Here is a 17,055-nt window from a genome sequence, read left to right as displayed (position 1 = left end):
GACTCGCTCATCTCCGAGTCGTCCTCAAGTGGAGGGGGGGCCTTACGTTTGGCTTTGCTGACCTCGACTTTGGGTTCCTGCGTGCTTTTCTGCACGGCATTATCCGCCGCTTTCGCACCCTCGACCCTGCTTTGAATGGCCTGCGCAACTTTCTGCTTGCATAGCTCTTCTTTGAGACTAGCAATCTCCTGACGTAGTAGTTGAATTTCCCGCTCTGCACTATGCTCTGGCGATACCGACCGCGTTACCTTTCTGGGTTTGGGCGTCTTCGCCACTCGATCCGCCCAGGTGAGCTCCTCCTGAAATCTCGTTCGAGACGCCGAGCGCCCTCTGGAACGGGAGCGGCTCCGCTTGGCGTCGCGCCACCGCGTAGATGGCGTCCTGGAGCGACCTCTTCCAAGGGTGCTGGCGACGCTGGTACATACGCTGGAGTCGCGTGACTGCATTCCTCGGGCCAGCTGCATCTTCTCGGCACGCCGGTGGCGTTGGCGTCTTCTCCTTCTGACGATGTAGGGGACGTGAAACCTGTGTTTGCATACTCTGTCCGCCGTGGGATGTGGGCCTTCGCATAGCGAACACTTTGGAATGCACTCATGATCATCCGCTGGTGATTTCTGTCCGCACGTGCGGCACCACTTGCTGTTTGGGTTAGGGCAAACGTCGGCACGATGTCCTAAACCTCCGCAGCCGTAACAAACCTCCGTGTGTCTCCTGTATAGCGTGCAGCGAAACATGCTGGCGCCGCAAGACACATAACTGGGCACCTTCATACCCTTGAACAATACTACCACAGCCGTGGTGTTCTTGATTCTTTTGGCCTCGATGGCTCCTGGGTTGCGGCGGTTCACAATCCTTGCTCGGAGTTGAGCCTCGCTGACATCCACGTCGACACCCCGTATTACTCCTTTACACGTGTCGTCAGGGGGAGCCGGGTACACAGAGATCCGGTACGTGCTTTCGCCTAGTCGGACTTGCTGTGCCTTTACGTAGGCGCACGCATTTTTCTCGTAAGGAGTACACACCACATAGATGTTTTGGGTACCGTTGGGGCAAATGGTGTCCTCTTCAATTTCGGCCGGAGCCAGGGCCGCCGCCATGGCTAGGGCTTGCTCGAAACGTATTTGGCTAACCTTGGTCACATTCAGGCCGTCCCTTGGCCTGACGATGATGCGATACGTGTCCCTTGGCAGTCGAGGGAGCCTTGAAGTGGCGACGATGCGCTGGTACGCGCTCCGTGGGGCGGCAGTGCAGCCTCCGTCCTTTCGCTCACCAGGTCTTGGGTTGCCTTCGCGGGTAGTAGTCGCCACTCTCATCCCCTTGCCGTTCTTGCGGCCATATGTCGTCATCCAGCCAGGGCTGCTTGCTTCTTCTTGAGAGATGTCTTCTCCCTCCACGATCTCCATCCTGCGCTCCATCTTGGCCCGTGGTAGCAGGGCTAGGCCCCGGCCTACCCGCGCTGCCTCGCCGAGTTTAGGCCTAGCTACCGCGCTAGGGTTGGCTGTGCCGCGGCGCAGTCGGAACTTCACACACTCGTAAAACGTCGAAAACGTCACCCACCGTGAAACGTCCGGTACCGGTGAAGTCCTCACAACTTGCTGCGTCGATTAACGCATAATTTACTCGGTTTCGAGGAAGGAAACCAACCGAAATCATTGAAAAAAACAGAAGCCGAAATCATCGCATCCGCACTAGTCGGCTTCTTCGTCTTCTTCCCAAGACAGATGACGATTATTATTTTTTTTTGTAGCAATAGAAGGCAATAGGGTGTAATTTTGCTGAAGAGTGCAGGCTAGAAGCGTGTACGAGGCAGCCATTTTTCAAATGCCGATGGTGATATGGTAACGCAGATTTAGGGTCGTACTCGATTCGAACGCGTATGCAATTTTTGGACCCGTTTTATCGGGAAAAAGGTGAGCATTAGATTCGAGTAAATACGGGAGCCTGTATCTGGTTTTCAACTTTCTTGACCTCTTCCTTCATTCTGTGTCCACGCTTATGAGCTACATATATTTGTGCACTTTAGCCACACATTTATTTCCATCCATGTTCTTGAGTCTTTCTTTGAAAATTTTTATCTGCGCTTCTCAGACTTAAAAAGAAGCCCAGCTTGTGCCACCCTGTGCTGCCTCAATCATTTGTGGCTTTACGGTGGGTCCACAAAGCCAACCGGCCAACCAATCTTGTTGTTCCACCACTTAGGTGATTCCCCTCCACCAACTTCTTAGCCGTGTTTGCCTTATCTCATGCTGCATGACGTCTACCAGTTGCTTGTATTCCCAATCTGCTTTAGGAAGCGCCTCCATTTAATTTCTTCTCTATGCTGCTTTTTGGGATCTTTGCTATTGGCTTTTCATTATTTTTTAAGCATTCTGGTGTTATTAGTTCCTATCTTTCGTCGATATCACTCCCAAACTTTAAGGTTATACGTTTGTGATCCCCAGGCTATATTTCTGACGTTCATCTTCATCATTTGGTCAAGTCGTTCCTATACCCTTTCCGAGACTAAGGCGTAGTCGATTCTTGACTGCCTATTTCCAGCACTGCCACGTTACTTGTCCACGACACTCATTCTCCCTTTTAACTACTATAAGGTTCTGTTCATCGCACAGATCCAGCCCTAGAGAACTGCTGTAATCAGTATATCTGTCTAAATCCACCATGTGGGCATTCAAATCTCTTACTAATATCCCCTAGCTTGATTTCCTGAACTAAATATATCGCTCCTAATATGATCAATCAATTATTTATTTTGATATCTGCTATCACTACTTGTTCATATAGGCAAGCTACTCCCAGCCATGTCTCTTTTTCTTTTCTTCTCATGTGCCGTAAATTATTAAATGCTCCTTACATGACTCTTTTACCCTTCGTCATTATACCTTGCTTAATTAGGATGCCTACACGTCCGCCTTTCCTTGACCCTGCCATTCTGTCACACATACCCATTTAAAAGTGTCAAGAACGGGCAGCTGCTCCAAATCGTGGCAGTGTGCCACGATTTCCGGAGTCCCCCACTATGACGTGCGTCATTATCAGATCATGGTTTTGGCACAGAAAACTCCATAATTAGTTACATTTTCAGAAGTCTGCAGTACTGTTCATTTCACTGCTGAGCCCGTTTTACTCATGAAGTTTCACTGCCAACTGAAGTGAAACTTGGCATTAAGTACTTGCAGCAAAGCAAGCATTTTATTTCACTTCAAAAAGAATTAGGTCTACTGTAATAGGCGAGGGAAAACGTATAAAATTACGCACGAATAATTTTATTTTTGTGGTTATCGCCTTATTTGGGTAACAGGAAAAGTTTGAAGTACGAATTATTTGCAGCCTCGCAGAGGAACAGTGGCTGGCGGTTGTGAGAGCGTGCGCGAGGCTTCACTGCAGACTTAAGTTGTATCCGACTATTGTGGCATCTTTTCTTTTTTATTAGCTCTGGAAGAATTATAGAGAAATATATACTGTATATGCGGAACAATCACAGTACTTTTGGATCGCTGGTTTACTGCTCTACCAAGTGAAGTGCCAAAACCGACTCTATTGTTATTTGGGAAGTTGCATAACGATGCGAGGCCGCCAGTCCAGTACAACCATGTAGAGCGCAGGACGCTGCGGCTCTAGACGTACTGCGCCCACCGCAGAAGGTTAGAAAAACACCTACATAAGCACAGCAGAGAAGTGGCTATTTCAGGCGGCTCGACCGATAACTGTAGAAGTGTCATTCAAAATACACAGAATTGTTCTCCACTTCTGGCAGCGTTTTCTCTACTCCCTTTTTGAATAAAAAGATGTTGATCCATAAATATTTTCATAAACAATGGTTAAATTTGTTAATTTTCGCTTTTCCTTCCCATTTGGCTGTTGCCTTGGCTTAATTTCTCAACTCCTTGCGACTCTTGTTTACAGTTGCTAATTTTGCACAAAAAAGTGCTGTACAATTAGGGAAGAACCAGACGAGGTAATGGGTGACAATCATATTGCTTATAGGTTTAAGGGTTATTGAACGGTTTGATGATGGACGCTGTTTCACATTACTTTAATTTGTACTTTATTTCACCTATATCGTGGCTATATGGTTCCGATGATATGCCAGTGTCGCGGCGAGCTGCCACTCGATGAAATAATGAAGCAAAAGCAAAACTCAAACTCAAGTGGCATTTTCTCCAGCTGCGACTCATTCCTCAAGCATACAGACCAGCTGACTATGAACCGAATCCCTTTCCTGGTCCCTGGTTCAGTCTAAACAAAGAAGGTTGAACTAATGAAGCAACAGCCATGTGCGTGACCGTTAAATAGATGGTGACAACTGAATGTATCTCGAGTTAATCACATGGGCACTGAATCGATGAGAAAACTGGCCTTCACACACCAGAAGATGCTGATAAATAGCGTCATCCAAAAGGAGTGAAAAAGGCAGCAAAATATTGACCACCGAATAGCTGTCAAGTCTCAACATTGATTTGGCGGCGCTTTAGGAATGTGTGTGAGGATTGGTGGCGTGGGCGGGGAGGGGGCGCACCTTGGTATGTGCCTGTCACAAGCTCAGGACTTTGACCTCAAGCGACCTTTTCACGAGTGATTAGCGCTCATCAAGAGTGCATACCGGCATCTTTTAGCCCGGCGGCAAAGCCTTCCTCTCCCCTGTGGTGCCTGCGACAGCCTCAAGTGAATTTTGCTATTGTTGGAATTACAAAAAAGTCCAATCATCCAGCGCCGGCTCTGAAGCAACTTACGCTCCTATTACTGCACCAGACGCATCATGACCACATTCATATATATATACCGATGGTTCGACCTCACCTACCAGCTCAACTGCCGTATTCGTCGTTCCAGCCAAGAACATTACAGTTAAATTCAAATTGTCACACACGACTACATCTACATCCGCAGAACTTGCAGCTCTCCATGCCGCTATGATGTACATCACCGAAGAGCCAACAGAGAAATGGGTCATATTTTGTGACTCTAAGGCAGCCCTTCACAGCACCAAGTGTGCATTACGTCACAGAACTTACGAGCAGATGATATCTGACATCAGGGAAGTGCACCACCATGCTCTGGAAAGAGGGCGCAACATTATATTTCATTTGCATCGTCGGCAACAACCTAGCTGACAAGGCTGGCTGGTGTGCCCACGAAGATACCAAGACGCGTCCAACACCTTTAGCGAGGTCCGACACTGCCAGTGAACTTCACCTAGTTGCACGCAAGAAGTCACAAGATCTTTGGATTTCAAGTGCCTTCAATTGCAGATTACGTAAACTGGACCCCACGCTACGGCTACAACTGCCATCTAGCCTTTCCCGCGGCAAAACAACCTTGTTGTGTTGCATGTGGTTGGGAGTGGCGTTCACGAATGCATACTCCTACCGTATGGGAATGGCCAAGAGCCCGATGTGCGACTCCTGTGGGTGCAAAGAGACCATCGAGCACCTACTGTGTACCTGCCCTCGCTACGATGTCCAACGCCTCTCTCTGCAGGCAACCTTACGCCGACTGGACTCGAGACCGTTCACCGAGTCAAAGATACTCGGACCGTGGCCACACCCGTCACTGGCTCGAAAAGCGATTCGTGCACTAGTGCAGTACTTGAAGTGCACTGGCTTAAGAGACCGTTTATAGTGTCCCTGTGTATGGTGTCCCTCCCACACGTACTCAGTGCTTACTCTCTCCCTTTCTTCCTCTTTCTATTCCCCTTTCCCCCACCCCCAGTGTAGTGTAGCAAACCGGATGCTGTTCTGGTTGACCTCCCTGCCTTTCCAAACCTTGTTTTCTCTCTCTCAGAACTTTTGAGACTAGCGCCACTTTTGAGATAAGCAGCATAAAACTTGCGGTGAAAGGCTTTATTGTTCCATTTAACTTTTTTACAAATAGATTTTTTGAGCAGTGAATTGAAACACTGACTGGTACAATGCATTTCATTGCAGATTTTGGAAAGGAATATCTGAAAAGTGGTGCCAGTCCCAGAGTTACAACTAGAAGTGTAGCTCACTGGCTCCAATTTGTAAATTGTAACACGTGCCTTAAAGTGACTAGTTATACATATTAGTTAGAAAGATAGTAAAATTTTATTATTGGGTCACTTATTCACTTCAGTTTCACATACAAATAATGTCCACTTTTTGAGTAATCCATCTCAGGGAATAAAATTGTGCTATTCGCCACAGGCAATTTTTAAAAATTGTGTTCACGTTAGAGAACAGAAGAAAACACAGACATACATTTGGTACATGCACCTGTATATAAAGGAAAAAACATTTATTTCAAAATGCTGAAGAGTGAAGCTGCTCTCTGCTTTAAGAACTTCAGCACAAAAGCAGCCCAAATGTGAAAAAAGGCAGTGAAATTTGAGACATCTCGCTGACAGCATCGTTGACATGCTTTGCATACAAGATTCAAAAAGTGACAGATTGCTTCCATTTTCCCCGCTAGTAATCAACCTCTTTTTACAACAATTCTAATTTTGTGTTTCAATATGTAATGTACTTTTGATGTTTACTACACTAACCTGATGTGCGGGGTTGCAGAGTTTTATCTATAATTCCTCTTCTAAGTGGCACCAGCAGCAATTTTCAGTATTACAGCCAACTAAACTTGCCCCACAGGTCTAGACATGAGCAATTTCCTTGTTCCATTGTTCCCACTGTCATGATCACTCAAAATGTAACAATCTTTCACTTGTTGCCCATTCATAAGGTGTGCAGCTGACAAGACTTCCTCTTTTGACAGAACACAGCACATTGAACCTGTGTTGTCCAAGCTGTGTTGTACCATTGTTAGAGTAGCGGGAAAGGGTGGGGGAGGTTTGTACAGCAGGGGAACAAAGCACAGTGCCCCTCAGTCAACAAGGTGCTGCTTATAGAAGTGGGACATGTGCTACCTAAGTCGGGACATCTGGCTACTTTACTTATTCTGGAAAAAATTTTTGATTATGATAACTTTAAAAAAATGAAAGCTGCTTGGACTGTTTACCAGCATTCATATCTTAAGTTATGAGTTAATACCAGGTAGTGATAGAGAAAATAATATATTATTTAAAAAAATACACTAGCGATTCTCCTACTGAGGTTAAAAAAAGCTTGGAATAATTCCATTGGTCTCTGGAATGCTTCCATACATGAACACCACAATCTACTGCAGTTCTGGACACATCAGTATGAAACCACAAATTTGGGACATGATAGACAAAGACAGAAGAAAGAAAATTACATCACAGTGTTTCCTTTCTTCTGCCTTGTCAGTCATATTACCCAAACTCATGCATTATAAATACTACTTTCTCTTAAAAACACTATAAGTCATAGGAGTGTTGTTGATGGTACACATATAAATATATTTTGTACAGTTTGTCCAAAATTCAAAGCACAAATTAAAGTATCAAAGGGAACGCAAATGTGCATAGTATGAACTGTACATTATTGTGCATAAGTAATTCATTAATTAAGCAAGCTTTTATATTATTTGCCTAATGATCACACTATCAATAAAAATGTTGTCTCCAGTGTTAAAAAACATCTCGATTAATAATTCTTAGAAGTCAACTTTTACATGATTCTTCTTTTAAATCCCCATAGAAGGCAGGCACAGTTACATATTCTGGCAGCATTTTTAAGCTTCAGAAGCTTATTGTCTAGTCCTAAAGAGAGAACAGTTCGACAGTTGGCCTGTCGTTTTGACAATTCATTTGGACATTTCTCAATGTCCCCTACAACTTGATAATTGATATGGTAACATATTTATACTGAAACTTAGCTAATCATTTCTATATTTCATTACACACAATGAAAAACATACTAACGGTCAAGATACACAACTGCTAATAGAGTTGGTATCATTTGCAAAGGGCTTTTCACTGCTCAATTTGTGTGAAATTTTAGTTGGCACTTTATGACTCACGTGACGACATCCGCAGCCACAGCACACACCACGCACGTAATGATGGAGCCCAGAAAAGACGGTGAAGCCAGTCACAGGGTCAGTATATGTCTTCTCACCTTTCTGCAATAGGAATACAAATGTGTGTCCCAAAGAAATGTGTATGAGTGACAAAAAAGGTGACCACCAAATAGCTGTTGCTATTCGGTGGTCACCTGTGGTGGCAATATGTTACTGCGTTATCTTGTTTCAGACTGCATACACTGTAATCAGCACAATGAAACTTGAAAGCAAGTATCGTGGGAACAAACAACTTTTCAAGTGCAAATGACTTTACAAGGGCGAATCAGAAAGTCTTTGCCCCTATCTTTTTTAGCCAAATTACGGCTGTAAATACAAATTCAACCTATCCATTCCCAGCGGTGGACCTTTCTTGGAGCGGCCTGGCCTTATCTTCCCGTAGCTCCGCGGCACGGCGCTGCTGTCAGTTGTTGAAGATGGTAGTTGTGCTGCTCACGTCCGTGGTGTACGAGCAACGAAGTGTGATTCATTTTCTATGGAGCAAGGGATGAAGGCCCATCGAAATTCCCAGGGAAATGCAGCGCACGTATGGGGAAAGGTGTCTCAGTTTGAAAAATGTGAGGTAGTGATGTTGTGAGCTTGCATAAAGCCATGAAGACTTGCATGACAATGAGTGTTCAAGGAGGCCGCATGTGTCACTGACTGACGACAGGGACATCTCAAATTCAGTGCTGCGATGGGACAACTGGTCTGAACCAATGTAGAGACTATGTGGAAAAATAGTGTAAGGTATATATTATAGTATGTCTATATGCAATTACCTGTATGTACCTTATCTTGGCTGATAAAAATAGGGGCAAAGACTTTCTGATTCGCCCTCGTACAAATGCTTGCATCTTCTTACGAACGATACATATATTTATGTTTGCACCCCAAAGAGAACTAATATGACACACACTCGGTTAGCAAAATTATCATTGCAGTAAGGAATTCAATATTGTATAGTGCATCAGAAAGCTGCTAGTAGTGTTTAAATTCTCACTTTGGAGACATAATATTACTGTTATATACAAATAAATAATTTGATTTCAAGATGAAGCATGAGCAATTGCTTCAATATTTATCATACTTTGACCGTGACTGAAGCTAAAAGCACATAGTCAAGGTTTTAGTTGCTCTTCGAGAGGCATGTGAGCCAGCTACAGGGTTAACTCTTTCATTACCACGAGAAATGTGCTGATTTTCAGGGCTTTTATGTTTTAACATTTTATTCCAAGACATAGTAGTCGGAAGATATAGTGCGATACATAAGATTATAGCCTGATCACTGGTGATTTGAACGAATGTCTAGCAGTAATAATTGCTCAGACAATTTTTGAGAATTCTCATGTGAAACTTCAAAGAATTGTCTCAAGGGGTGTGAAAAAAAGTTATGATGTGCTATTTTTTATACAAGTAATTACAGTAAAAAAATCTGAATTATACAAAATATTCATTTGGCTCCTAGATCGCAACTCTTGTAAGTTACACCCTGCAAAAAAAAAAAATTGTTACACAGATTTATTGACATCAATACTAGCCATAGTGATTATGTGCGAAAGCAGTAGCATTGCAAATGTGAAAACGGGTAGGTTCTAATTGTGCAGGGAACATTTGTTTTTACTCATTGAAGCAAGTACATGGTTCCTGCTTTAATGCATTCTTTAAGCTTGCCAAGCAATGGTTTTCACGTCAGGGAGCATGCAGAGGAATCCTCATACTTTATTTTGTTTGATTAGCTTTTCTGGGCAAGCAAGCGGGTCTAGTGTAGGTTCAGCTAGTGCTAGAGCCTCCATATGCATTGTCCAGTTCATGTGCAGTGCTGTACAGTAATGAAGAATTGCGCACAATATTGTACATTAATGAATAACAGCACTTGAAGAGGCGGTGTTCAAAATGTAAGAGCTTAGACAGCTAGTCAAGCTTTGGTTGAAGGTTGGTCTGTAATGGACTGCGGGCTCTTGTGTGCATGAAAACCTTACATGGCAGGAAGGATTGCATATCATTTCTGCATACACTGTCGAAGCGCTGATGGATAAAAGCAACACACAAGGGGTAAAATAAAGTTGCATTTGATATTACTCAAACAAAATTATCAAAATAACACACACTCATGAGCATCTACCATTGTTTGAGACATCGTTAAAACATCTATACATATGACCAGAAAAATGACATACCGAGAGAAGCTTCTATGTCTTCGCTGCTGCTGTCATTTAAAAATTGCCTTGACAGATGGATCGAAGCACTAACTTTGAGTCTTCTTATTGAAGACGTGCTGGGAGCATCGGAGGCTAATCTCGATGATACTTCCAGTGAAAGTTGTATTTTTCTGACTCCCAATGTGCCAAAAATTGTCAAATCTGATAAGTAGCTAAAGTTCAGTCATCATTTCTGAGGGTGCATGATGTTGCTAGTAGAAGAACTGAACAGAAATGTATAATAATGTATAGAAAAAGTGTCTATCGAATTGCTTGATTTCAATAGGCACGATAACAAAAGCGTTAAAGTAAAGAACACCTAGTTTCAAACACTTGTTGGCAATCAAAAAGAACCAGTCTATTTCCTTGGCACTGCTACCACGAGGCACAAAAAATGGCGGAATTTGCACCTCTTTTGTCCACAATTGTCTGCAGCCCTACCTAGCTTTTGGAGCGTTATCGCTTTACGTAACTGTGGCATGTACACCAGGATGAAATAGAAAGCAATAAAGCTGCAATGAAGCCACAACATTTAAGAAGAAATATGGTGAATGCTATGATCAGCACAATCCCTTGATTTGACTGCACAATATAACCATGTCCAGTGTTTTGAAAAGAAGGTGGAAAGTTGCTGCACAAATAACATTTATACATCACTCAGGGATTTCACCACAAGCCGTGTTTATGGCTTCTGTATGCCTACGGTTACGACTAGAACTCATATAATTGAACATTTGTGTACTAATACCAGTAACGCAGACCTGTGCAGCCACAGTGGTAACACCACCAGGTAACATTTAGTTCAGCAAGAGTGCACAAATCCCCAAGACAAGAACCAAGGCATCCATTGCAAAGGATGTTCCGAGCTTTCGGGGAGGAACACAACTGGGTTGCCCCAACTGCCCTGTGATCAACGTCAATCTCAAACATCAGATCTGGTCCTGTCCTGCGACAGCCAACCTCAGGGAAAAACACGCCCAATCTATAAGGGTAGCATCATATGATGACTGGGTCACACCGTGCACAAGGAGATATGTGGCGCTTTTCTTTTCCTTCGACGAAGAACAGCATGATCATCCACCCCTTATGCAATGTCTCTAGGGGCCTGTAAGGCATTTTTAAATAAACAAACACAAAGACGTTTTTGACACATCGTATTTGAACAAACTGCCACAAGGTGCCGCTACGTACCAGCACTGCTTAGAGTTATATTACTGTAAGGACTTTCTTTAGGTAGCCTAGTAATTGAAGCACTCCATCCACGTCTCTACTACTGTGGTTATAATTGCATCTCCACTGTACCGGCATTTTTCAAACTCTCTCGTGTCAGCGCAGTTCACCTGATTATCTTACAAACCGAACAGCCTATACAGCTATACCACTTATACATCGAGGATGTATACATCCTTGATGTGCGCTGCATGTAAATATCTAAATACTTATATTGTTTTGCTTATATGCGTGAACCCGTACTAGCCTTTAAGGCCATGGATTCAATCATGATCAAACCGTGTAAACATTAGAGGACTGTGAATAAACCTCAAACTTCTGACGAGCACGTACCACAACACAATGCACTTTGTGTTGTGGATCGTGTGCACAGTATATGAGACGGCACGGCAAGATTTTCAGTGCTTTCTGGAATCAGTAATTTACACGTACTTGGATGTTCTAATAAAACACATCATTGTGCCGCATGGCTTAATTTCATGAAGGGGCTCATACTTTTATAGCACCTGCCGGCTGCGAAAGCGCGTGCATTCGGTCGTTGAAAAACTTTCCTTTATTTTAAGGTGGACTGTGCTCTTGGCTGTAGCGGCCTAAGAGGCGCGAGTACACTGTGGTGAAAACCCAACATTTACCTGAACAGCAAGTTTATGTGCTTCATGAACTTGTCTTTCTTTTTCAGACAGACGACCCAAACAAACAGATGCATCTATGTCAAGAAAGATCTTTCTGTATTCCGCTGTCCTCTGGCGACGCTCCTCTTCGGTCTTCGGGCCAGGATTACTTTCTTCTTCTGCACTAGTCCAGAAACACCGCGTTAAGCGACACCGACGCGCCAACGTTCGTGCTAGCATTTCTGATAAATCTGAACACAGCTGCTTCGGAATGCAACAATTTTGGCCGGCTGGATGCCCGTACTCACGACAGCTATGCTGTATCATAGCATCATGTCAGGCAACAATCATATAGGCCACTGAAGCCTTCACAACTCGCGAAATCTAAAGCAAGCAAACTAAAAATGTTCATACTAGCTGCACACAGCCTGCGATGCAGCCTAAACGAACAATTTCGAAGCAGACGGATTCCGCCATGCCATAGCCACAGAAACTCTGAAGGCCAGCGCTCAGAAATGAAAAGTATTCTCAAATTCTCTCAAATTAGCGCTTACTACGATATTATTTTATTATTGTGTAAAAATTTATGAAATAGTATAATTATTATTTAAACGCTATAAAGTTGACTATATGGATTTTCACTCTTGGAACCAGTGCTCGTTGTCGCTGCTATCATGGCGCTAGCCGTTGGGCTAGGATGGCTAAATTCTCGTACTACCGATTGAGGGGCGATCGAAAGTTTATAATAAGCAGATTCACTAACACCATTGCTGGTACAAGTCTCAAGCTGCATAAAAAATGGGTTCAAGAATACGGTAAGTACGCAATTGTTTTCTTTTATTGTTTGCCGACGTGCGGAGGAGTGGCTGTGAACGATGATGCCTCCCCATCGTAGGTTCTGTTTGTTTATTTCTAGGTCATGTCACCCCAATTAATGTATCAAATCGCGTGCATTCGCGTGCTGCTATTCAAATTAGCCATTGCTAATTGTGAACGCATAAATTTAAGATGTGACTCGTTGCCGTTGTTGTTCTCCAGCTGTTTATGTATGTCACAGCCGTTTGATAATTCACGTCTTAAATTTTTGTGCTCATCGGCACGTATGAATCAGTGTACCAGATTTCTGTTCTGTCTCGGAACATCGTTTAAATGGTATTGTTTCGCGTGGTTGGCGCATGTAGGCGTGATACGGCGATCTAGTTAGGTGACACTTAACTGATCCACGACCCTCGATACCCACGCAGGGACTCGCCGTCGAAAATAATTGAATGCTTCTGCGAAGTTGTTATACCGAGGAATGGCAACGAAAGTAAGTGTTTCATTTTCTTGCCGCTATCTTCTTTGTTGTTGCATGGCTCTCTTCTTGGTAGAATTTATTGTGCGCCTGGTTTATTTTATCTCTGGATGAAATGACCTCGAGCCGGCTCAAAACGCTACTGCATGCGAAAATATCACTTTCTGCCGCTATGCATTAGCTAATGTGTATTCCTGCAGTTATTACCGGCTCCTACGCAGCTGTATTTTGTTTTATGATTTTAATATTCGCTTAGCGAAACGATCATTGAAACTGGCCTTAACTATGTTGATTCCTGTTGTGATAAACATACCGGAAATTGTAGCGGTGGCCTGTTAAAATTCAGCTCTGCCACAACACGGCTCATGATGTATTTTTTATGAGTGTTCATTTGTGTGAGGGGGCATGTTCTAACAGCTTCAAGAAATGCATAAGTGGCAAAATGTGATTTATACAGATGTTAAAACTGACCGGTTAAATTTCTGGTTAATTGCCCCTAGTGGCTTCTATTTAGGCCGATGTGAGTTGTAAATTGCGTAGCTGTGAAATTTATGCTGGCTTATGTGCTGTGGGTGAACGGTAGACCTTCAGGTGGTAAAAATTAATTCTGAGCCCTCCACTATGAAATCTATCACTGGCTCTGTGTTGCTTTGCAATGTTAAATGCATTTATCACCATGAGTTAATTAGTTCATTTAATGAGGATAAAGCACACATTTGTTAGCTTAACCAGCTTCATAATAGCAGCTGCTTTGTATTTATGAACTATGCTTGCTTTTCCAGGCAGTAACCTGTTAGTTGTGGCACTCGGCAAATACACTGGATTACAATTTTACTAACAGTGGTGGGTAAATGGATAATGAGGACAACAAATGTATGTCAAGCAAAATATGCCATAACCAGCTATTTCCAAGCCAAAGTTAGCTTGTCTTTAATTATTTTAGACTACTTTTGTTTCATTGGTACTAGCAAGTACTGTGTTCTGGTTATAAAGTAGAATTGCTCAGAAATGTAAGTTTGTCTTTGACTTGCAATTGTTGCAATAGTTGAATGATAAATAGGTACTTCATCTTATTTAGGAGGTTATTCAACCGCATTGGATAGAGTGTGTTATGACCTAAGGTGTCGTGAAAATACACCTGCCATTTGCAGCTTTTTTTTGTCATTGGTGACAGCCTTCTAAGAATCTTTCTGCTGACAAATTTTAAACATTGCAGGTGCATGGATTGTGCAGAAATTTCCGGATTCTTATAACAATGACGTGAGTGTCTGAATCTCTTCCATAGGTTGATCAGCTTGTGTCAGACCTGTTTGCCTGTATTGGAAGAAATTGTTTTGCACTTATTTCAGGAGGTGTTAAAATCTGTACCAGAGTTTGCCTACCCTTGTGAATTTACCAGGTAAGTGATGTTGTGAATAATGTGAAGTGAAACTTTTAACTCTGCACTCGCAAACTAGCTTTATTGTGACATATAGCAGTGTCCCTGCTTTTTGAAAGTGTTCTACAAGTCACTGGGTACTCCTGATGTAAGGATATACAAATTAAATATTAAATACAAGGTTTCTTTAGGGTTAGATTTGTATATCAATATTGTGAGATCTTAAGTGTACCTGTCTTGGTAGCCCAGTGCCTATGACGTTACGCTGCTGAGCTCGAGGTCGTGGGCTCGATTTTGGCCGCGGCAGCCGGATTTTGAATGAGGGAAAATGCAAAAACGCTCATGTACTTAGAATTAGGTGCACGTTAAAGAACCCCAGGTGGTCAAAATTAGTCTGGAGTCTTCCATTACGGCATGCATCATAATCAGATAATTTTGACATGTAAAAACCCAGAATTTAATTAATGAATGAATTTAAAAGTATGCAAACTTTTTCGATGTTGATAATAGGTGCAATGCAAGAGAAAAAACTGGGGCTTGTGTGCTTGCATCAAAAGAACAATCGGTCATGGCACTCTGTGGGGCATTTTTGTGACCTATGTGGTCACCAGGATGCTGAACTATGCAAAGCCTTACTTCTGGCTGCTGCCATTACTTCTTTTGCTCTATACCTCAGAAAGAGTTAAAGATGGAGCAGTAGCCACTGAAAAAAATAAAAGAAAACCTGTTAAGCTTGGTCTCTGAAGCAGAACTGAAGAAAAACGGCTTGAATATTGTAGTTTTGAATTCAAGCAGTTTCAGGGAATAGGCAGTAAAAAAAGAGAGAGAGATTCCTTACCAATTTTCATCAGTGTAGCTAGATAGTGACTTCATTTCGAGCAGCTCTAAAATAATGACCTTTTATCCTTGAACTGCTGTTTAAAAAAAAGGCCCACATACAACCCATAGCTGCTTGGAGGTGGCAGTAGTTAAATTGCACTTGCATTTGGTGCCTTCTGGTGGCTAACTTGTGGAACCTGTCCCGAAGCCCAGTGTGGCATAATATAATTCCTGTTGGAAGCGCCCACATATTGTTGAAGTGTAGCTACATACTGTTGTTTTCTTATGAAGAACCTACCTGGATTTAGTAACACTGAATCATTTTTATAGTGCTTTCTGTATGTAACTACACAGCCCCTGAGATTCTGCAGTAATGTCATGTATTACTGGACAATATTGCTTGTCCCGTTGCATTTATGTGCAATTATTATATCTTCATCTTGGTGCAGTGTATAAGTATGCGCAGTGCTCTGTTATGTGAAGACTAGGGATGCAAGGCACACTTTCATCTAGCGCTTCTCTTTTTTTGGGCCTTCATAGCCTGCAAGCTGCGTTAGCATCCTTGGTATATATTTTCGCAGGGGCATGGTTCTATGGGCACACTTGAGCTTTTTCACATGTACACAGTGGGTTTTCTCAGGTTTTCAATAATGGATGCATTTGGACATGGACTTTTTGTTTTCAACACTTTTCTATAAAAACCCAGCTGCTTTGAGACCACTTTTGTTTCTTTTTTTAGTCATTATACTAATGAGTCATTACGTCATGTTCATGCGCACATCTTGTGTAATTTCTCTACCTTAGATATTGTGAGGTGCTACAGGTAGATAAGTGAAGAAATGAGTTTCAAATGACAAGTGAATATTTAATGACAAAAAATAAAGATGAATTGGGTGTAAAAGCAGAAGCTGTTAGCTGGAATAATCATAATCACTTGTTGTACTTCTGGAATTTTAAACCCAAGTTATGAATGGTTTCCATGCTATAGGTAATGAATATACTGTTTGTACAATTCTTGTTTCCAAATTAATATAAAAGATCCCCATGTCATCAGTTTACATTATTGATTCTAAGTGGGTGCTCTGCAGCTTCTATTAGTCTTTTGTATGTGTGTATAATTCAGCATTGTGACAATTTAATAATACAAGGCATGACAGGAATGACTCTTTGTCCATCTCTAGTTTGCATGTGATAGCCGATATCAGGAAGTGGCACAGTAGGGGGCATTGGCGCTTGCAATGGCCAGACAGGCAAAGACACTAGCCTGAGAAGCTACTCCCTAGTTGATTCAAAAGTTGCATTCCATAAGGGGGAAGATTGCTTTTACTAATCTGGCATATATTGTGGAATTTATGTGGTTCTAACATTAAAACTCTAATGAGCATCAATCAACTGGCTGTGGCCACAAACATTTTAGTGCCTCTGTATGACTGGACTAACATCACTGTTCTCAAGATATGAAAAATAGTTTGTGCATTCGAGTTGCTGCAACAGAGTGCTGGCTAACAACAGTGTTGTTTCAGATCTAGAAAGTTTACATGATGACTTTCGAACAGCAAGAACTAAGAATGATGAATGGCTGACTAGTAG

The 17,055-nt window shown here is 42.5% G+C and overlaps 1 protein-coding gene across 1 annotated transcript in view; it reads left to right on the top strand.

The window, feature by feature from the left end:
* Positions 1 to 12,630: 12,630 nt before the first annotated feature.
* LOC135902652 (DENN domain-containing protein 1A-like) overlaps positions 12,631 to 17,055 on the top strand; it is a 116,119-nt gene continuing 111,694 nt past the window's right edge. Inside the window, exons 1-4 of the mRNA XM_065432868.2 lie at positions 12,631 to 12,789; positions 13,219 to 13,283; positions 14,485 to 14,528; positions 14,618 to 14,667. Of these exons, the coding sequence (XP_065288940.1) occupies positions 12,773 to 12,789; positions 13,219 to 13,283; positions 14,485 to 14,528; positions 14,618 to 14,667 (176 nt within the window). The 5' untranslated portion in view covers positions 12,631 to 12,772. The remainder of the gene's footprint in view (positions 12,790 to 13,218; positions 13,284 to 14,484; positions 14,529 to 14,617; positions 14,668 to 17,055) is intronic.

The sequence above is a fragment of the Dermacentor albipictus genome, chromosome 1, assembly GCF_038994185.2.
Source record: "Dermacentor albipictus isolate Rhodes 1998 colony chromosome 1, USDA_Dalb.pri_finalv2, whole genome shotgun sequence".
Taxonomy (NCBI): domain Eukaryota; kingdom Metazoa; phylum Arthropoda; class Arachnida; order Ixodida; family Ixodidae; genus Dermacentor; species Dermacentor albipictus.
Note: the sequence above shows the minus strand (reverse complement) of the source record. Positions and strands in the feature narration are given on the sequence as shown.